The sequence below is a fragment of the Canis lupus genome, chromosome 21, assembly GCF_048164855.1.
Source record: "Canis lupus baileyi chromosome 21, mCanLup2.hap1, whole genome shotgun sequence".
Taxonomy (NCBI): domain Eukaryota; kingdom Metazoa; phylum Chordata; class Mammalia; order Carnivora; family Canidae; genus Canis; species Canis lupus.
Genome location: NC_132858.1, coordinates 17842408 through 17863621, shown reverse-complemented (window position 1 = coordinate 17863621; position 21214 = coordinate 17842408). Strand labels below are relative to the sequence as shown.

At 42.9% G+C, this 21214-nt stretch overlaps 1 protein-coding gene across 16 annotated transcripts in view; it reads right to left on the bottom strand.

Moving 5' to 3' along the window:
- Positions 1-403: 403 nt before the first annotated feature.
- Positions 404-21214, bottom strand: part of CTNND1 (catenin delta 1) — a 52925-nt gene continuing 32114 nt past the window's right edge. For 6 of the 16 annotated variants that reach the window (XM_072790888.1, XM_072790903.1, XM_072790889.1 and 3 more), the window contains 18 exons: positions 20248-20319; positions 19114-19266; positions 18170-18705; positions 14207-14670; positions 12915-13098; positions 11592-11709; positions 10958-11111; positions 10555-10572; positions 10036-10104; positions 9087-9214; positions 8834-8984; positions 8220-8412; positions 7752-7866; positions 7153-7240; positions 4240-4302; positions 3358-3461; positions 2853-2939; positions 404-2566 (listed from right to left, as the gene is read on the bottom strand). In XM_072790888.1, coding sequence (XP_072646989.1) covers positions 2555-2566; positions 2853-2939; positions 3358-3461; positions 4240-4302; positions 7153-7240; positions 7752-7866; positions 8220-8412; positions 8834-8984; positions 9087-9214; positions 10036-10104; positions 10555-10572; positions 10958-11111; positions 11592-11709; positions 12915-13098; positions 14207-14670; positions 18170-18705; positions 19114-19266; positions 20248-20319 — 2709 coding nt within the window. In that variant the 3' untranslated portion in view covers positions 404-2554. The remainder of the gene's footprint in view (positions 2567-2852; positions 2940-3357; positions 3462-4239; positions 4303-7152; positions 7241-7751; positions 7867-8219; positions 8413-8833; positions 8985-9086; positions 9215-10035; positions 10105-10554; positions 10573-10957; positions 11112-11591; positions 11710-12914; positions 13099-14206; positions 14671-18169; positions 18706-19113; positions 19267-20247; positions 20320-21214) is intronic. The other 10 variants (XM_072790892.1, XM_072790894.1, XM_072790895.1 and 7 more) reach the window with 10 other exon arrangements.

The window sequence follows — 21214 nt, the reverse complement described above, 5'->3', positions numbered from 1 at the left end:
GCTTCTAACCTTCTGGTCATAAATGCTAAATGTTCAAGAGGGCCATGTATTGCAATGGGCTTTGTTCAACATTCGTTGGGTCAAATATTGCAAAAGAATTCCAGTGACTAAGAATGTCATCAATTCCTTATACTTTAGTTTCCTATCTCTAAGTTAGCAACAAGCTTCCCATACTCGGCCACATTTAATTTTTAAGAATCTTCAGAGGAAAAATGTTTCATATGTAATTAAAAAGAGTGTTGCTTTGTAAGAGTTGGGATTGAGCTCACAATAAATCCATCCCGGTACAACCCCCTTCTGGCTGCTCTGGAGAGAAGGACACGGATACACATGAGGAAGTAACCAAGATGAAAGGAGGGAAAAGATACAGCTTAAAGTGAAGAAATGACACAGACCCCCCACATACACACTTTAAAAACTTTATTTATATAAAAAACTCATTTGTTTTTAAAAGCATTAACAAGAGAGAAAGAAAAAACAGGAAAGGTATGGAGCAGAAGACATGCCCCTTAGTAGTATTCGGTGGGGAAGTGGGATTTTTGGTTCTCTGGAATTGAATGTTTAGTGTTTTTATAAACAAAAAAGAAAAAAAATAGTTAAAGGTCCCCAAAAGCCCATGGCTGTTCTATTACCCACACCCCACCAAGAAAAAGAGCACCAGGAAAAGAGCAGAAGAGGACAAGAGAAACCAAGAGTGGAGCCAGGTCCAGATGGGGGCAATTTCCCCTGTGCAGTATGTTTTTAGAGTCAAAGAGGGGGAAAGGCTCCTTTTTGCCAGAAAAGGAGTGGGAAGATATGGGGGAGAGGGTAAATAAGGGATTTTAATGCATAGGGAAAGGGAAGGGGATGGTGGGTTGTGCACTTTTCTCCTACCCCGTAGCCTCAATATCAGGGGAGGGGGAGAGAGAAGGATAAAGATTTCCAGTTGCATTGAACAGAGCTTTTAGATTAAGGGGAGGAGTAAAAGGCAAATAAGGAAAAGGGTTTAAAAAAAAAAAAAAAAGTCAACCAGCACAGCAGCTGATTCCTCTAGCCCAACCCACTAATAAACACTAAACTGAAAGGAGGAGGTACTGGGGGGTGGGGGAAAGGGGGTCTGGGAGGGAGGGCAGAGATGCAACTTCCCTCCAGCCCCTTCAGAGATGATGGTGATAAAATTCTGGGCAGCTAAGTAATAAGAGTCGCACCACTCACTCCTCCCATATTTTGAGATTCATCAGAACAGGATTTTTGCAAAATCCCAACCATACTATTGAGCAAAAGCTGAATGGCTGAAATCAGAGGCTCTACCAACTCCCAATGGAGAATCTGAGGTTCTCTAGGTCACCTCTCCTTTCTGCTAGTTAGGGCCAATAGTGGGTAAGAAAGCAACAAAATATAATTTGCAAAATCATGAAAATGAGAGCGCAGAGGCAAAGAAAGGCACATGGAAGGGAAGGAGGAGATGGACCCCAGGCCAAAGGCACAATGAAGAGGCAAATCCAGGGGTGATCTCCACCTTTTATGGGTAAAGGGGGCAGGAGTATGTACATCAAGTCCTTTTGTCAGCCAACCAATCCAGGGGAGAGGCAGGGGAAGGGCAGGGCTATCAGGGTAGAAAAAGGAGACGTAAGGGCAGGGGGAAGCCAGCTTCAAAGCTTCCTGCCAGTTTCAGACTAACTGATTCATGTACATTCCTACTAGCTCCTCCTAGAGCTTCTTCTCCTCCCCAGAAGACATCTTTCTGCTCCTTCTCACCCAAGTCTTCCTTGACACATTCTCCTCTTTCTACAGCCTCTTGCAAATGGCCCGGCCAAGTCAGCAGACATTATCACAGGATGGGAGAGGAAGATTAAGGACAGCCTCAATAAGGGGCAATGGCAGCAGCCCAGGGTTGGCATGAGGCTTGGAGAAGAGATGGAGTCTGTAGGTCCATGATGGTCCCTGCCCTGGAGATGAGGAGAGCAAGGTTTCTTAATCTCAGTTCTAGGAGACCTTCACTTACTCAAAGGCCTTTGCCAGGTGGAATGTGCTAATGTTGCCAGCCTTCTTTGATTCAAAAATAGTCATCAGGGAAAAGGGAAGAACTCACACTTCCCATTCTCCAAAAAAATAAAAGTCCCTTCCCCACCAGGAAAAAAAAAAAATCTGGATTAAGAATCATCAGTTTATCAGAGTGCTGGACACTGCATATACAGCATGTAACTTCCAATTCTTCCCATGGCTTCCAGTGAGGACTCCCATTCTCTCCCTCCCTCCATACAAGGCCAAGAGTTCCAGGGAGAACTGGCAAAAAGAGCTAATCTGCAGCAGTTTCTCGAGATACGCATATAACTGAGTCAGGCTTCTTGGGAGCGGAGGGGATCTGGAGAGGGGAAGAGGGACAATTAAGCTTCACTGGAAGAAGTTAGGAGTTGGTGGAAAGAAGGCGGCCACTTAGGGCTGTAAGGGCAGGAGGCAGCCTGGCAGTTGGCACAATAGTCCAGCGAAGAAAGGGAAAAATCATCAGTCCATTTCACCACCAAAAAATAAAAGTACATATATTATAAGCCCAGATGTAGCGGAGATAGTGGTGCTAAATCTTCTGCTGTAGGGAAAAAAGAGAAAGAAATGTTAATAGGGTTGGGAATGAGGAGAACCAAAAGACAGCTGAGCAAATCTGAAGGGAGGAAAGTAGCACATAATGGAGAATCAGATCACCAGAGGCATGGCCCAGCCTCATAAGAGGCAATAATCACAGAAGCAGCACCCCCAAGCTCCACGTGGCTGAGACTAGGGTCTCTGGCCTGATCAGATCAGCATGATTGGCAAACTGCTGGCACACAGGGGTCTCCTTCCTCAAAGACCATCTTGGGGGTTGCTGGAGGACATACCATGGAGGGGTTAGACACTTGGTCCCCCTCATCATCCAAAACCAACACATCCAACTCTTCCTCCAGAGATTCCTGCCCCTCGTCCTGCTGTGAACACATGCAATTTGTTAGTATGAGAATAAGGAAATAGAAACCTTGTGAGTGTGTGCCAGATCTAAGAAAAAATCCCAACTGGTCAACTCAAACGAAACAAGAGATAGTAAGAAAAGGGCAAGATATTCGAGAAAAGGCAGGAACAGGAAGAAAGTAATGTATGAGAATAGATAAATTAGCATTAGTCACATGAGTAACACATTTATGGTCTTCCTTCCCCTAACCTAACCTAACCATTGCAGATTTCTGACCCAAGAAATCCCAACATGAGTCAAAACTCCTACTTTACCTGAAAATCCCTACCAGAAAAGGATACTCTTTCACTAGGTACTTTTTTCCTATTTCACAAAACATGCAGCTTTCAAAAAAGAACTAGCCTTAGAAGGACAACAGTATATAAACGAGAACTTACCATCAGGGGTGTTCCCTTCAATGGCTCCATTTCACCTAGATCTCCGGATCGATCCAGTGTTCTGTTGTGGTCCCCTCTCTCATTCAGTGTGGAATAGTTGTTATCTAGAGGAAGAAAAGTACAAGAAACAGGATATTCCCTCTGGTGTACAATATGTATTAAGCAGAGAGGTGTGAATTAGGCACCCCTGTTGGGAAGTGAACTTTGTCAAATGCTCCAAAAAGGCATTAAGGTCTGGTCCTTGACTTAAGGTCCCGGACTTAAAAAGAACTTGTAGGACACATGATAATAAAGCTAAACAGAAGCGAGCTGTCTATAAATGGTAGTATTGGAATTAAGAGGAGAGAGAGTGAGGTGAACTGCCAACGGTCAGGAAGGACCTAACAAAGGAGACAGGACTTAGTTAAGCCTTAGGGATGAAGAAAATTTAGCAAAGCAAAGAGGAAAGGCATTCCAGTTAGGAGGTATTACCTGAGCAAAACCAAAAAAGTATAAAGAGACAAAATAGCAAATTAGACCAGGGATGGCTGAAACAGAGTACAAGGGAGAAAGAGGGAGAGGGAGCCTGGGGCCAGCCAGTGAAAGGCTTTAACGGTTTAAGGACCCACACTTGATTCTGTAGTAAGTGGGGGTGGGAGTGGGGGGTGGAGAATGAAGATTTTTTTTTTAACCTCTGAGTAGGTAGGAATGTGGAAGAAAGTAGGTGGATCAAGTTTCACTAACTCTCCTCACATCCTCACAAATGGAAATGTCCAGCCAATCAATGCTCTTTCAGGATGGTAAATGGTGAAGGTGCTAGAAAAAAAAAAAACTTCAAGGCCAGGCAGTTCTCATCTCAGTGAAAAATCACTCCATATCCTCAGGCAGGAATTAATCACCTACCTAAAGATTTTGTGTTTGATCCCATACTGCTCATCTGAATTTCTTCCCGATCAGGTTTCTTATCTATACGAAGTCAGAAAGTTATCCAGGTCAAAAACCAACTCTTCAAACTCTATGCTCATCATAAAAATGCTCTCTGGTCGGTCCTCCCTCCCTCTCGTCAAATTTTTACTGAGTACCCACCATGTGCCAGATAGTAGACAAAGCCCTCATGGAACTGAAAGAGATCCCTTTCCAAAGGACTCCTAACATAAGAAATCATTCACTCTAAGCCAGCAATTGTCAAATTATTTGGTCTCCAGACCCCTTTACACTCTTAAAAATTAAGATCCAAAAAGCATCCATTGGTGTCGGTCATATGTATTACCATTTGTACTGGAAATTTTAGATATTTATTTCACTTAAAAGTAACAACTATGGGCAGCCTGGGTGGCTCAGCAGTTTAGCGCCGCCTTCGTCTCTGGGCGTGATCCTAGAGTCCCAGGATCCCGTCCCGCATCCGGCTCCCTGCGTGTAGCCTGCTTCTCCCTCTGCCTGTGTCTCTGCCTCTCTCTCTCTGTCTCTCATGAGTAAATAAATAAAATTAAAAAAAAAAAAAAAAAGTAACAATTACCTATTCCATGTTAACTTTTAAACACTTAAAAAGCACGGGTTTTTTTTAAATAACATTTTTGCACATCTCTTTAAGGTTTGGCTTAATAGAAAATAGCTGGATTCTCATATCAGCTTTTGCATTCAATCTGTTGTGATGTAATTTTAGTTGAGGTTTATAAGAAAATCCAACTTCCAGATAAAATGTTAGAACAAGGAGAATTTTAATAATCTTTTCAGATAACTGGATATTCTTTGATAGTATCCTAACACTCAACAAGTACAGCTCCTCTAAGGTTAGCAACTATATGGAATCTGAATCCAAATGAACGATCTCTTCATACTTTGTTAAATTAAAAGACACTGGTCCGCCTTGCACTTTGAATAGGTCAATTACTTATGCATGATTCTGAAACATCACGCATTGGTCACTTGAAAAATACTGGTTCACAGAGTAATGCAGATCTTCTAAATGTTAACACATTTCATTATGCAACATCAAAAAAAAATCACATTCATTACCATCACCACAGATTTCATTAAAAAGTCTTTTAAGTACTGGGGTGTTACCAGACTCATAATGGCAGGTACAGGTTTGTCAAAATTATCATTTTCACTTGAAAATTCAGGTAACAAGTATGGTCACTTATTTTTCCTCAAAGTGACAAGCTCATGGCATTCATTTTTGAGAAAATATCTAGCAAATATTCAAGCCTGAATAGCTGTAGTTGGTCATCCTTTTTTTCAAGGCAAAATGCCATTCCATAAAAAGAGTGGCTAGTCCACTTAGAAACTCCAACTATGGCACTAGTGTTTCTCCTCAGGTCAACCACTATGCTTTGTATGCAGCACAGGATATTTCAAGATGTGTACTCAAGGTTACAAACAATAAAATTAATTTTTACAGCTCCATCAAGTACATTTTTTTTTAATATTTTACTTATTTATTCATGAGAGAGAGAGAGAGAGAGGCAGAGACACAGGCAGAGGGAGAAGCAGGCTCCATGCAGGGAGCCTGAAGGGGGATCCCAGGTCTCTAGGATCCTGCCCTGGGCTGAAGGCGGCACTAAACCGCTGAGCCACTGGGGCTGCCCCATCAAGTACATTCTTAAGTGAAATTTGCTCCTTTTTAAATTGTGAGTCCATGGCAATAAAGACTACAATGACTGGTTTGGTTTGATGTCCCTGCCAGGGCTGCCACAACAAGCACCACCAGTGTGCATCACCAGGGCTTTTGTACAATCAGCCTAAACGTCAACAGACATAGGAATCCTCACACCACATTTCAAGAGCCCTGACTGAGGCAAAAGCCAAGTGTCCTCAGGATAACAAGAGTTACAATATACACTTCCATGAAAAAGAAAACTTTTCCTAAAACAAAATACGTAATTCATATTTTGGGGAGAAAATGTATATGCTCACATGCCAAAAGTGTGTAAAAGATAGAACCAGGCAGCCCGGATGGCTCAGCAGTTTAGCGCCACCTTCAGCCCAGGGTGTGATCCTGGAGACCAGGGATCGAGTCCCACATCAGGCTCCCTGCATGGAGCCTGCTTCTCCTTCTGCCTGTGCTGTGCCTCTCTGTTTCTTTATTTATGAATAAATAAATAAAATCTTAAAAAAAAAAAAAAAAAAGATAAAACCACAAAGAGAAGCAGTTATCTCTGGGTAATAACAGAAGTGGTTTTGTTGGGATGCCTGATGGCTCAGTGGTTGAGCATCTGCCTTTGGCTTAGGTCACGATACCGGGGCCCTGGGCTGAGTCCTGCATCAGGATCCCTGCAGGAAGCCTGCCTCTCCCTCTGCCTATCTCTGCCTCTCTGTGTCTCTCATAAATAAATAAATAAAATCTTAAAAAAAAAAATAGAAGTGGTTTTGTTATTTTTCTAGTTGTCTGCATTTTCTAATTTTTCAACAGCCCGTATGTTACTTGACATTACGTGGAAATTTAAAAAGCAAAAAATAATCATTAGGTGACATATACATGTATCAAGTCATTTGTGTTGTACACCTTACACATGTACAATGATAGATGTCAGTTCTCTCTCAAAAAGAGGATATGGAGAGATGAGGGTTTACTGTCCTGTCATTGTAAGTCTGCAAGGAAGGACAGAGGATCCCACACAGGCTCCTGCTTTTGTTTCATTTTCTAATGCTCAAACCTAGCCGCTTCTGTTGTAAAATCCCCAAGTATTATTACCCTTTACCAAAATATTAGCTCATTCAATAATAAATTTATATTCTATTCCTTAGGTAGCCCACGCACTAAAGAACAGCAGTGGTGGAGTAAAAGCAGAAGGGTGAGCCCCCTAGATACTGCACCTGTTTTCTGGTTCCGGTCAATGAGAGGGAGAGTGGTATCGTCATATGAATGACTGCTCTGGCTTCGAGAAGCATTGTTTAGATTTACCTGGAGGCAAACAAAATGCAACAATGTCACAAAACACTGAATTCACCCCCATCTTATTCCCCAGTGGGCAGACCTTCAGGTCCCTATTCCCAAACACAACTCTCACCAAAAGGTAATTCATATGGGTTAAATAAATACCTATACAGCGAAACAAACTAGGATGTTACAGCTTCTGTTTATGTTCCTAAAGAGGAGACAACAGAGAAGGTGACTTCCTTCAAGGGGCTGTGGCAGATTTGGGGAAAAGTCAAAAAGACCAAGTTCCTTCGTCATGACCAGCACGGACAGCATGCTGTGATACAGAGGAAGGCCACGGCTGTTTGGGCAGCAAATGAAGCATACAGGCACTACTCCTTTCGGGAGGAGGAGTAAACCAAATTATTTCCTCACTAACTAAGACTTGGGATAAAGTAGGACTTAACATGACAGTGAAGCACAAGAGACCAAAGACAAAAGTGGTACATGAGACCCATGTCAAAAGTACGCGCCTCAGGCCCCAGAGCTACGCTACCTGGAAGTCTGATTTCTTCCATCCTTCTTTTTCCAGTGGCTTCCGTAGTTCCTTATAGCCCCAGATCGTCTGTAATACAAGTGCTGCTGCTCGGACTTCTTTTTCTGAACGGTTCCTTTTGAGGAAAGTAATACCAGATGGAATTTGGACATTAAGACCAGGGAAGAAGCTAAGAACCTGTACTCTCTAATGTAATGTAACAACAGAAATGCCAAAATAGGCAAGACCAAGTATTCATTAAGTTCTGTATTCTGTCCCCAACAGTGATGCACAAAAAAAATGTCTGATAGAAAAGGGGGTTATCAACTGATAGCTCAACATTAAGACAAAGAACAGCAGTATCTCTTCATACTTCACATATAAATAAGGGACAATAAGCTTAGAAAGCAAAGGGGGTGCTCCTTTCTAGCAGCAACCCTGTCACACTCAAACTCTTCCAGTTGTTGTTTTAAGTGCTAATAAACTCACCCTGATTTGTTGATCAACACCAGCTTCTCAATGCCCTGTGTCTCTCGAAGCTTTTTGGCAGCCTCCAGGTTCTCAGCAATAACCTCGTTGATGGTGTTCAAGAGAGAGACCACAGTGTCCTCAGAGAAATTCTGGGAAGAGCTCTGCTGCCCTCCTGGCAGATTCTTTACCAAGTTGGGAATAGCATGTTTACCTACAGCATTAAGACGAAAGGAATTGTGCAGGGAGAACAAGCCAAGTCCAGCTATGAGGAGCCTAACACTATACTTAATTATACTCGTCATATATAGTGCCAGTCCTGTCCATAGGAATCAACTTCATTCTGCTACAGACTATTATATTGGAAGATATAATCAGTGAGAATGTGTGGAAGTGTTAACAATGCCTACTAACAAAGAATGTGCTTTAAATAAAGAGTTGCCTCTGTTCTGTTTTTGAAGAGTCAACACTTCTTGTCTTTCTAAGAACCGTTAAACTAGAACCCTCAGATCGCAAACTACGGAGGGCTAGCTAGAATTCCACCTCTGTCATTTCAATAATAAATGATTCAGCATCTGCCGGATGAGAGGCTTTGTACTAGATCCTGAACTAATGGTTCACATCCAACTCCTTACCAATGAGTTCTTTGTTGCGAGCATCCACGGCCAGATTTCTCAGTGCTCCAGATGCAGCTTTCACTACCCGCTCGTGTTCATTGGTCAGGAGGTCAGCGATGGCAGAAAGAGCCTTCTCTTGACGCAGAGCAGAGCGAATGTATCGGCCATACTAGAAGTAACATGTGGAAAGAGATAGAACAGATTACAAATGGCGGCAAACTAGTCAGCTGAGTCCTCTCACCTCTAAATCCATGTTCAAAAAGGTACTCACCGTCCAGCGCCCAGCACACAAGTTCTGGATGGCTCCAGCTGAGGCTTCTAGGATGGCAGGAGTCTTGCTCTCTTTGAGGAGTGAGATGTATATCCGAACTACCTCTGGCTGAAATAAAAGCTCATAGCCTGCACAAGAAAGGGCAGGAAAGCAGAAGAAGCTAGTCAGTACCTATGCACCAGGCTCTGGCTGGTTGAAGTCCAGCCTCAGTACTCTGGATTGATGGATTTATGCTCCTATACCATTAGACTCCCTATACTCTCCCACCCACCCAACAGCCAACTCAGAGGCTTGCGTCCATGCCTTCTTAAGAATAATTCATCCATGGTAGGAGAACAGATATCAACTTATCATGTGCAACTCCTCTGTCTCCTTCTTCCTTGCCTCTTCCCTTCCACAGTTTACTTGGCCTTGGCATTTGGAGGATTCATTTGCCCACTGATAGCACTCAGGGTCATAGATTCCTCATCTCAAATTAATTGCTTCTAACTTAACGGAGTCATTCTGCTCACCTTTACTATGACTAAGTGTAAGGGGCCTATCCTAGATTTAATAATATATAAAAATTTTTATATCCATGAAGAGCTGTGAATTTTAAGCCCACTGTATTGATAAATATAAACACCCAAACTGTGAGAAAGAGGCTTCTTATAACAGGTGATGATTAAGTCCTAAGGACTATAGTGGTTACTTAAGGCACCTAACGTTTCTAGCCTCACATACCATTGGGACCTTACTCATCCTCCAATAATCTGAAAAGTTTCCATAACAAGCCATCCTTCACAAGTTACTGCTACAATACCAGTTTCCCAATGCTTCACCATCACTCCACATCCAGAGTTGAAGGAACAAGAACAATGATCATATTGCACAGCCTACTGCTAGGCTACCTGACACTTATTTGTGTATGTAAGAGACCCTGGAGACTAAAAAGAAAAAGACGACCTACCTCGAGCTGGACTAGTTCTTTTAGGGAAATCCACTGTATCATTCGCTGGATCCTCTGTGGGTTTTTTCCCTTTGGAAATTAAAAAAAGGAGAGAGGGGTAAAAAGTTTGAGAAAGAGTCCATGTGGTGCACTTTTATTCTTCAGTCAAAATCTTTTTGATCAGAGATGCATCAAAAGGGGGAAAAAAAAACCCACCAAAACCCAAAACCAAAAAACCAAGCCCCACCCCCGTCCCTACAGGGGGCTGCACAGAAACAAGGACAGAAAACAGGCAGCAGACAGGTAAGACAAGGATAAGCACCGTGGTTGCTGTTGTCCTGAGTTCTGATCACTGGGACTGCTGCCCAGGAATAGCATGCCAGGAGCCACTAGCTCCAAAGAGCTGAACTTGTTTCCATAGTCCTCCTCAACTGAATTTTCCTACATGCATCCACAGGGAAGGGTTAGGAAATACTAGGGAAGCTAAAACCAAAGCATGCAAATTAGAAGTAGGGAAGCGCCTTCAAAGACTCCACTCACCTCTGGAGAACCACTCATCTTCCAGTGCGTCACCCAAGGTGGAAAGCAGAGAGAAAGGAAGGAAGAAAAATGCAGGAGAGAGGTGTCAACATGATCACGGGCAAATAAGCAGGAAAGCAGAGAGGAAAAGAAAAACACAGGAAACACAAAGGAGGAATGGGGGAGAAGGCCCCAGATTAGTTGAATTCTCATCCTTACTGCCCCCAAACTGATACCAGTACCACCACCACCACCACCGTTATCACTGCACACAACACAGGGAAGCAGCTGCAGAGCAAGGAGATATCCTTGACTAGGAGGACTCATGTATCACTCAGCAAGTATTTTGTACCTAAAGCTCAAAGTGTTCCTTCCCCTTCCTGTCCTACCACTAAAGAGCAAGGGACAATGACCCAAAACTCACCTTTGCCCTTCTTGGCCCCAAAGCAACTGGCAGCATGTGGCCCAGTATTGTTGGCAACACTGGGAGGTGCCTCTTGGTAACGCTCTGCCTGTGGGATCTCCCGGTGCACTTGATAGGACAGATTCCGAAGAAGGCAAACACAGTTCTCCACAAGCTTGACAACACAAGAGGAAGGGCTCGGTGAATGAGGAGAACATCTATCGTGATTTCCCCACAAGTACAGGTTTCCGTGATTCAAGAATTAATATACTGATCCCCAAAAGCATAGCCTAATCCGTCATCTCTCACAAAGCCTCTTAAGTGCACCAAGCTTCTCAAAATCCTTGCAGCCTCAGGCTAATGGAAGGTTTCTGCCACCATTTGGTGTGTGACACAAAACAGGGTCACCCTGACTTTTTTCCTACTTAGAAAAATATATAACCTTGGAAATACAGCTAAACAGCCTTAAAATAGATGACATAGGTGACAGAAATGCTAGAGAAAACGGTTTTCTTCTAAGGTGAACATCTACTTTAGGCAGGGGGGCTGGTACGCATGGATACCTAATGTCATTTGAAAGCCTGAGCTGGGGAGGTCTGCGCTACAGGTACCTTAATGGTTGCTATGAATGGAATTCACTCAGCCATTAACTTACCTTGCTGTCTGAATCCTTCTGCCCAATCTCAGCCTGAACAATGAAAATGAGGGCATCCACTAAACCATCACATTCCCGAAGTTTCCGGCGAGCTTCACTCCTCTCTGAGCTGACATTCCTGAAGGGGAAGGGAGAGGCTTCAAGATGACTCAGATCTAGAAATCCTCCTTTAATATCTTCAACATTACAAACCTCCTCCATACCTTTTCTTTTTACTATAACAATTAGTGAATACTTGTTATAAGCAAGGCACTGTAGGTGAGAGAAAGCTGAGTAAGACATTCCCCACTTTCAGACATTTATAACAAGGCCGCAGGGGGTGGGGGACTAGGGAGGGTCTAAGTAAAGTATACCAACAATACTTTAAGATCACATAGATACTTCTTGCACAGAAGTACAAATGAAGAATGGGGCAGAGCATATGGGGTATTCCAGAGAAAGACTACACTGCAACATTTATAGGATAGAAAAAAAAATCAGGAAAACTTTCCTAAATAAAGGCAATTTTGAATTTAGCCTCATAAGATAAATAAGGAGGGGCACCTGGGTGGCTCAGATAGAGCATGTGACTCTTGATCTCAGGGTTTTAAGTTCAAGCCCCACGTTGGGTGGAGATTACTTAAAATCTTAAAAAAAAAAAAAAAAAAAAAAAGACAAACAAGGGCACTGTGGCCTGAGGGAAGAACACAACTTCCTCCCTCTCCATTCTAGGACTCTGTACTCCTTTTGTTGCATTTATTGCAGCTTTACTCAAAATACAGGTCACTGAGGACAGGGACACAGATACACACAAGCTCGGGACTAAGACAACTAACTGCCTTCCACGTGGTAGATATTGAACAAATGTTTACAAAATCAAATGAACAAAGTCGGGATCCCTGGGTGGCGCAGCGGTTTGGCGCCTGCCTTTGGCCCAGGGCGCGATCCTGGAGACCTGGGATCGAATCCCACATCAGGCTCCTGGTGCATGTAGCCTGCTTCTCCCTCTGCCTATGTCTCTGCCTCTCTCTCTCTGTGACTATCATAAATAAATAAATAAATTAATTAATTAATTAATTAATTAATAAAAAAAATCAAATGAACAAAGTCAAAGAGACACAGAAGTGAGGATGTGTAGGGGAACAAGTAAACTGACATATCAAAAGTATGTGGCACACAAGCAAGTAGTAACAAAGGTAGAAAGACAGGCTGGAATCATAGTGTGCAATATAGATAGATATGGAAGCTGAATTACAGGCTAAAGAATTAAAAAAGAATTTCTTTTTTAAATTTAAATTAGTCCTCAAAAATTCAATCTTCATACTCTCGAAGCCCTTATGTTACCTAAGACAGCCAGCTGTGTTGGTGAGCACTGACTCCCATTCAATATGGCGTGGCTTGCAATCTTCATTAGGTTCCCGCTCCCAACCAGAATGTGGGATGATCACTTCATCTGTCAAGGCATGCAATGCATGGTCCACAATCTCCATTTTGATTGAGTCATGGGATGAGAGATTCCACAGGGTTCCTGGCAGAGACAACTCATCAGATACTTCAACACCCAAGACAGTATGTTTTAAGAATACCAAAGAGAATCCCCTATTCCATCATTTCTCAGTCTTCCCCAATGACCAAATACCTTGTAATGATATTCAAAGCTTTTGTTTGTGACCCATGATAAGAAATATACATTACGGCTCAACATATACATACATACATACATACATGTATATCAAGAAATAAAGTTTCATAAAATACTTTCTATAAGCAACGCTCTCTGGTTTATCTATACCAGAGTTTCTCAAACTCAGCATGGCTGACCTTTTGGGCCAGATATTTCTTTGTTGTGGGAAGCTGACCTGTCCATTGTTAGATGTTTAGCAATTATCTATGGCCTTTATTCATTATATACCAGTAGCACTCCCTCCCCTTAACCCAAGTAATGACAATCCAAACCATCTCCAGACATTGCAAATGTCCCCTGGCAGGCAAGATCAGTCCTCGTTGAGAATTAATCTATACCACTTCTCGTTCTTGCTTTGTCTTGAAATACTGATCGGGATCCACAAATGTGTTCAATACATACTAATGGATCACAACCCACAATATGAAAAACAACTCTTCTAAAAGCAAGGACCACAAGCTCAAGTGTCTACACATGCCAGGCAGGTAAGTCAAGATAAACAGATATTTAAAAGAAATGACAAAAGAGTGAAAAAACGGCAAAAGACTCCCAGCTTCAGCGTTTGGGACAACTTGCTATATGGCAGTAGTTGGCTAAAGATAACGAAGTATGTTCAGGATTACTGCAAACCAGAGAGCACACATAACAGCTCAAACCTTTGCTACTGTCAGGTAGCAAAACTGATCCACTGTTGCCAGTTCTCACACTTTAATAGAAGGAACATCTGGAATTTTAAGTGAAATCTTCTGAATCTTAAACATCAGCAATCAATTCTTTAAAATTGTGAAAACCTTATGTGATCCAAACAAATCAGTGAGATAGCTCTGCCCAAAGATCACCAGTTCACAACCTTGAGTCAAAAGTAAAAGGACCAGAAGTCCTTCTAGCTCTCAACACCTCTAGGGGTCACGGTAACCCCAACCCAGCAGCTGCCCTTGTGCCAGTAACTCACCGGTGATGACTTCGGTGAGGTCCATATCCCGAGCCTTTCGGAGCAATCGCACAAGGGCAGGAACACCATCACAGTTTTTTATAGCAATCTTGTTATCCTGGTCACGCCCAAAAGAGATATTCTTGAGAGCTCCACATGCTCCAAGGTGCACTTCCTTTTTAGGGTGGTCTAACAATCCCACCAGTACTGGGATCCCCTTGAGCTTCCGAACATCAGTCTTCACCTTGTCATTGCGATAGCACAAGTGCTGCAGGTATGCAGCTGCGTTAGACTTGACGGCATCCAAGCGGAATCCTAACATGGCTATCACCTCAGGCAGCTCTGGCTGTCTCCAGTTAGGGGGTGGAGGCCCCCCCTTGCGCAGGCTATCCAAGCTTGCTAAACTTCCCCGTTCGTGCTGGGCCAGAGGAGCCCAATAGTACTGGTCCGAAGGCACCTCCTCACCAATCATGTCTTCATAGCTCCTGCAGTGTTGAAGGAACCGAGGGGAAAAGAAGAATACATCAAGTTGTCTAGTCTGGTTTCCTGGGGAGCTCCTATGACCCCTTACCTCCAAGGCAGGAGTAACTTCAGCTCTAGTACACTACATCTTACCTCTCCTTTGCATAAATGATATACTGATCAATTTTTCTTAAGGGGATAAGGGAACAATTTCAAAGGCATCTGCAGTTAGATTAAAAATACCTTTTTTCCTGTCAAGTTTACTAGTTCAGAGAATAATTAGCATTCAGAGATGTTAATCACAAAAACAGAATCAAATCCTGAGTTAAATGATACCTGACAGCTAAGCGCTCTGGATAGAGACTGAAATAAACCCTCAGACGACAGAGTTAAACCCAAGAAGTCAGCAAACAATGTCTGAGAACAGTTCTTACAAGCCTTCAGCTAAACAGGAAATGAGGCATTTACACATAGGAAACAGCTGCTGGGATTAGACCCTTAAACACACTTCTTATTTAAAGCCTCTCCTTATCTTATTTTGGAAATTATAAAAGACGTGAAAAGAGTAGAAATAGTATAGGCCTTGCTATATCGTAGGGAAACTTGGCTTTGGTATAAGCTTGAACATTAATTTTCACAGTTCATCCCAAAGTCATCTCTGACACTCAACAAATGTGTTCGAGATATGGTTCCTAGCCTCCAATTTCTAAAAACAATACCTCGGATCCTGTCAAAACAGAGGCTACTGAGCACCCCAGCACTTGAGATACCCAACGACTAAGAAAGAAAACAAGAGACAAAGCAATGGAAGAAAGAAAAGTCTCACCGAAGAAAATTCTTCCTATTTCAATACTACCAGCAACCACTAGAGGGTGAATCTGTCACACTATTATTTATTCATAACCACCAGGAAGGAAGAGACCCATTATCTGCGAGCTCATCTCACCCTCTGGCTCCCATAGGAGAGGAGAATCTATTGTGTGGAACTCTCCAAATAAGCCTGTTGTTTGTTCCACAAAACCCCTCCCACAGTCACCAAAACCTCAAGGTTAGCCAGAGCAAAGAGGCCTTGCCTCTTAGCTGTCAACATCAACCACTCAACAGCAACTCAGATGGACAAATCATATAGTAAAAATCACTATTTTTTAATATCACTGAAACAAAATGAACAGATTATATAGCTACGTTTTAAAAGGAGGCTACTGAACAGTATGTTAAGATTCCAGTTTAGTAGGGGAAAAATAAGGTCAGGGCAGATCTACATGCATAGGAAAAAAGAACTCAAAGCAAGTGCACAAAAATGTTAACCGTAGTTCTTTACCGATGGCCGCTGGTGTACCTTTCTGGGTTTTTCTAGTTTTGTAGTGAGCATGTTTAACTTTCATTATTATTTCAGTATAAGCAATTACAAAAACAACTGTCATAGCCAGGACTTTTGGTCATTCAGTTGTATTATTTCCTTCTTCCATAAGCAGAGGATCTTGACATTCTTTCCTTTGTTTTACAAATAACAAAGCTGTGCCCAGAAAGATTAAATGACTTGCTTGAGGCTATATAGCTAGTGGCAAAGGCACAACTAGAACCAGAAGTCTTCTGGTTCAGTGCTTTTTCCACTAATCATTCTGCCTTACTGTTTCCGTTTGACCTTGTATTACTCTCCTAGGCCTGGAACAGGAAGCAGCTAATGTTCTTGCTAGTCAAGCAGGTTTCCAAGTCCAGTGCCACCCTGGAATGGACCCAAGAACCAGGCCCAAATGCTCTCTTTATGTCAATTGCCAGAGCAGAGAATGACCTGGCCACCCCCACCCACCTAGGTCCAACTCCACTAATGAGGAAGTCAGAAAAGTGGACTTGTTAACAAGCAGACAGGCCACCGCCCTGGGCAGACTCCTTTGGTGATAGCTGTTATCTATCACTGCTTCAAGTCGCACCAGCTGAGGTCTGGTGCCCACTCCACGGCCCCCTCCCCCAATAAAAGGTGAGTCACATGGGAGTTGGACTAGCTGTCCAAATGATACAATACCTAAAAGGTGAATGACTCAGGCTTAGATAATGGGACCTCTACCCGGGGACTAGCCCAGATCGCTATTAACCAAACCTAATAGGAGGTAAAACGAGCACCAAGGAATTTGCTTTAGAAGGTTATGACCCCATATAGAAATTCAGCAACAGCTGCTAGGACAGCTTTAGCACCGAGACATCTGTAAATCTTCTCCTTTCTTTCTTATTATTTTTCCTCGCCTGGAAAACACTAGGTCTCTGATTTATTCTAAAGCAGGACCAGCAGCCTATGGGCCAAACCTGTTTTTGTACAGTCCCAGAACTAAAAATGGGTTTTTAATGTTTTTTAAAGGTTGTAAAAGAACGTTCATACAACAAAAATTATATGTGGCCTGCGAAGCCTATTCAAATAGTTCTATCTGGGATCCCTGGGTGGCTCAGCAGTTTGGCGCCTGTCTTCGGCCCAGAGCATGATCCTGGGGTCCCATGTCAGGCTCCCTGCATGGAGCCTGCTTCTCGCTCTGCCTGTCTCTCTGCCTCTCATGAATAAACAAAATCTTGGGATCCCTGGGTGGCGCAGCGGTTTGGCGCCTGCCTTTGGCCCAGGGCGCGATCCTGGAGACCCGGGATGGAATCCCACGTCAGGCTCCCGGTGCATGGAGCCTGCTTCTCCCTCTGCCTATGTCTCTGCCTCTCTCTCTCTCTGTGACTATCATAAATAAATAAAAATTTAAAAAATAAAAATAATAAAATAAAATAAAAAATAAAAATAAAAAACAAAATCTTAAAAAAAAAAAAACCCACAAATAGTTCTACCTGATCCTTTACAGAAAAGGTTTGCCAACCCCCAATTCCAAAGCATTCTTTCAAGGCAAACCTTCTACCAGCCCCAAAATCAATCACTCCCTTTTTCACATCACCAAAGAATCCCATATGAGTAGTAAAGTCAGAATAGGCAGCTGATTAGTGACCTTCCAGAGTGTCACTAACGTACCACCCTCAAAGGATGCCACCCCCTTTTCACTTTATAACCAAACGTAAAAATCAAAACAGAAAGTATCAGGGCTTTGGTGAGATCAAGGTTTGTTCTTAACTTGAAATTAAAACCACCATGGGGAGGGCTGTCACATACACCTAACTGTCTACTCTGGCCCTGAAAGCCTAAACCCTCAACCCTGTCTTAATACCAAACCAGATGCTAAAGAAATTCATAGGAGCTAGTGAATATCCCATAGCACCAGGCACCAAGCTCCTTTGTGCTGCTGCTTATCACCAAAAAAGGGGCCAGATCTTAGGCAGAAATAGCAGCAAGGCTTGGCACGAAAGCAAAGGCCACTCTTCAGGATGTAGACCAACAGCCACAAGTCATTAGAATATAGGACTTCCATCATAAAAAAGAAAAAAAGAAAGTCAGTATTTAGTAAAGTCACAAAAGGGAAGACACAAGTGTCTCTGATTAAAAAAAAATACTTAGAAGAAGAAATACTTTTCACTGTCTTGGTAACACCCTTTCTTCCCTACCTGAGTCGTCGGCGAGGATCAGAGGGTGTCCCAGTCCGACGGGCAGTGCCATAATCAGACATCATGCCATAATCCAAATCATCATAGCCCATGCTACGCTGGTCATCCTCTAGCCCATAAGGCTCCGGGTGAAAACGATGCAGATCCACACTGCTCCCACCTACCCGAACCTGGGGCTGAGGCCCATACACATCCTGCCTACTAGGTGCCCGATAACCTTCCATACTGGGCCTGTACCGCTCCTCAATGCGGGTCACCCGGGACAGACTGCCATAGTTGTCACTGCTACCGGGATAACCATCTTCATAATGGCGGCTATATCCATCAGGAGGATAGTGGAAGTTCCTGGGAAGGGTAGCAGTGCCTGCTTGCCCCACATAGGGACCAGGTCCCCCATTGCCATTCTTGCGGAAGTCACGCCCCAAAGTCTGTATATAGTTGTTAGAAACTGATGAGGCATCCACAGGCAGCCCATCTGGTCCCACAGGGACTGGCTGTACTGTCCGTGTTGTCACAGTCTTCACCACTTTCTTGACCTTCACGTAAGGAAAGAGAAAAGTGAACACAATATAAGCCTAAATTCTAGACCTAAGAAATGAAACAAACCCCTATGGCAAGCTCACTTTATCTAGAAATGCCTTACATTTACCACTACCCTTTCTCTCCATCTTATTAGTGCCCAAGCAAGAAATCTGTGCTGGCAGTAACCATGACTATAAGGGAAGCTACTGGCAACCTTGTATATTTCTCTCTTCCTCATTCCATTTGATTTTCCCATATCTCTTCTATCTTTCCTATCTGGCTAGAGATCACTTTCTTTATGCCTTCACTACAGATTAATACCTTTCATCCACCCTAATTAAGTGTTTAATCCCCTACCACCACCACCACCACCAATGAAGACCTTCTCCATCATCCTAGACCTCACACAACTCTCAGCTTACTGTGGTCTCTGTGCGCCGAGTAGTTCCATCATCAGAGGTCTCCACAGAAACGACAGACATAGCTCCCTCAGGGTCCTCCTCTGTGTAGGTCTCCACAATCTGCCCTGGTTCCTGCATCCTGGGAATGGTGCTATACACAAGGTGACTGTGATCCTGTATGGAAAAGAGGAAAAGGAAGGAACAACTATTAAGCCATAAACATCAACGGTACAACCCAATGAGAAGCAATCTCCCTAGAGACAAAGACTCCCCCCTCCCCATGCATCTTCCATGGACCCCAAGATTTTTAGTGGGGTAGCTATCCCTACCTTTTGAACTTGTACAAAAGAGAAGACAGAAGTCCTCCGTTCTAGTCACTTAATAAATATGAACTGAGTTAACTATAGCCACATCAACATCCAAGTGACAGAGACAGCAAATTTAACTTCCCAGTTCTGGTCACTGGAGTGAATATGAACTGTTATTAACTGAGGCTACATCTACATCTGAATGATCCTTCAAAAAAGAAGTTTGCCCAGTAAAGAACTTTTTTTTTTTTTTTTTTTTTTAAGAACTTTTAAGATGAACCAGAAAATCCCTTCAAAAGCAATCTTCTGGGCAGCCCAGGTGGCTCAGGGGTTTAGCGCCACCTTCAGCCCAGGGTATGATCCTGGAGACCCAGATCGAGTCAGATAGAGTCCCACATCGGGCTCCCTGCATGGAGTCTGCTTCTCCCTCTGCTTGTGTCTCTGCCTCTCTCTCTGTGTGTATTCTCATGAATAAATAAATAAAATCTTTAAAACAAAAGATAAAAAACAAAAGTGATCTTCTGACTGGGGCTGTTACTCTTCAGAAACTGCCTAAGGCTCAAGACCCACCAGATTTCAGGGAGAAATAGAGGGATGCCCATTCCAGCAAAAGGATGCAGTAATTGAGGGACCAAATACAGGATCAGCGGCCATTAAAACTCATTCCAAAATACAACTACATGTATACGTTGAAGCTCCACTATTTTCCTAAATGAAAGAAGCTCATCAATGGTTGGGTACTTACAATGTACCAGGCACTTTACAAGATACCAATAATACTCTTATGGGCTGGGGAAGTAAGAAGAGAAAAATAAAGCAACCCCAGACCTCGAACCAAAGACATTACCTGGGGTCCGTTGAGTTTCAGATCTGGGAATTTCTGTCGCTCAAGGTCAGCATCGCCCACAAACCGGCCGTTCTGAAACACAGCCCACAAGAAGACAATTCATTTTGTAGCCTTCCTTTGCTCTATCAAATACAAATGATCTTTTTTCCAAACAGGAAAAAGGCTTTCAAAAAGATATGTGGCCTGGAATCCTTCTGTCAAGTACTTATAAAAGAACCACATCACTCCTTAGCTTTAGCACTTTCCTCAAAATTGGGATTGGTCCTGGAACTGGCAAAATGGGTCCCTAGAACATAAGAAGGTAAGCTCCATGAGGGCAGACATTTTTCATATTTTTATTTTCTGGTTAGTTTTGTTCAATGATATATTTCCAGTATCTTGAACACTGCTTGGCACATAATAGGCACTCAAAAATTATTTGCCAAGTAAATAGCAGAGACTCCGGTAAGTCCTTAAAAATATAAGGAAAGTTAGAAAAGCTAAGTTGGGGAGTTTCCAAAAGCATTTTTTATCATTCCATGCATCTTCATGTTCTACTACCACTGGAAACTCCCCTATCAGCCAGCTTTTTAAAGAGAAACACAAGAGATAGGAGTCTCCCTTTTCAAGTAGGAAGAAAACAAGTACCCCAATTCCCCTCAACCAAAAACAGTTGTCTCAACATCATCTTCACCAATTTTTAGGGCCACAGAACACAAGATGCTCTGTCTTAAGCAACAGGAAATAATCTAACAACATTATACTACGTAAAAATACATTTGACTGCTCCTCTTCCAATAGGAAACCGTGAGATCCAGCCATCTTGGGAGACTTCTCCCACCCTACTCCCATTACATAGGGAGTGTAATGCTGCAGGGAAAGGAAGTTAAACATTACTCTCAGGAAGAAGGAAGGGTGTGGCTTCATTGCTGAACAGAAGTTAAAAATAAAAGAAAGAGAGAAACCCAGTACTAAATCCTGGAATTCC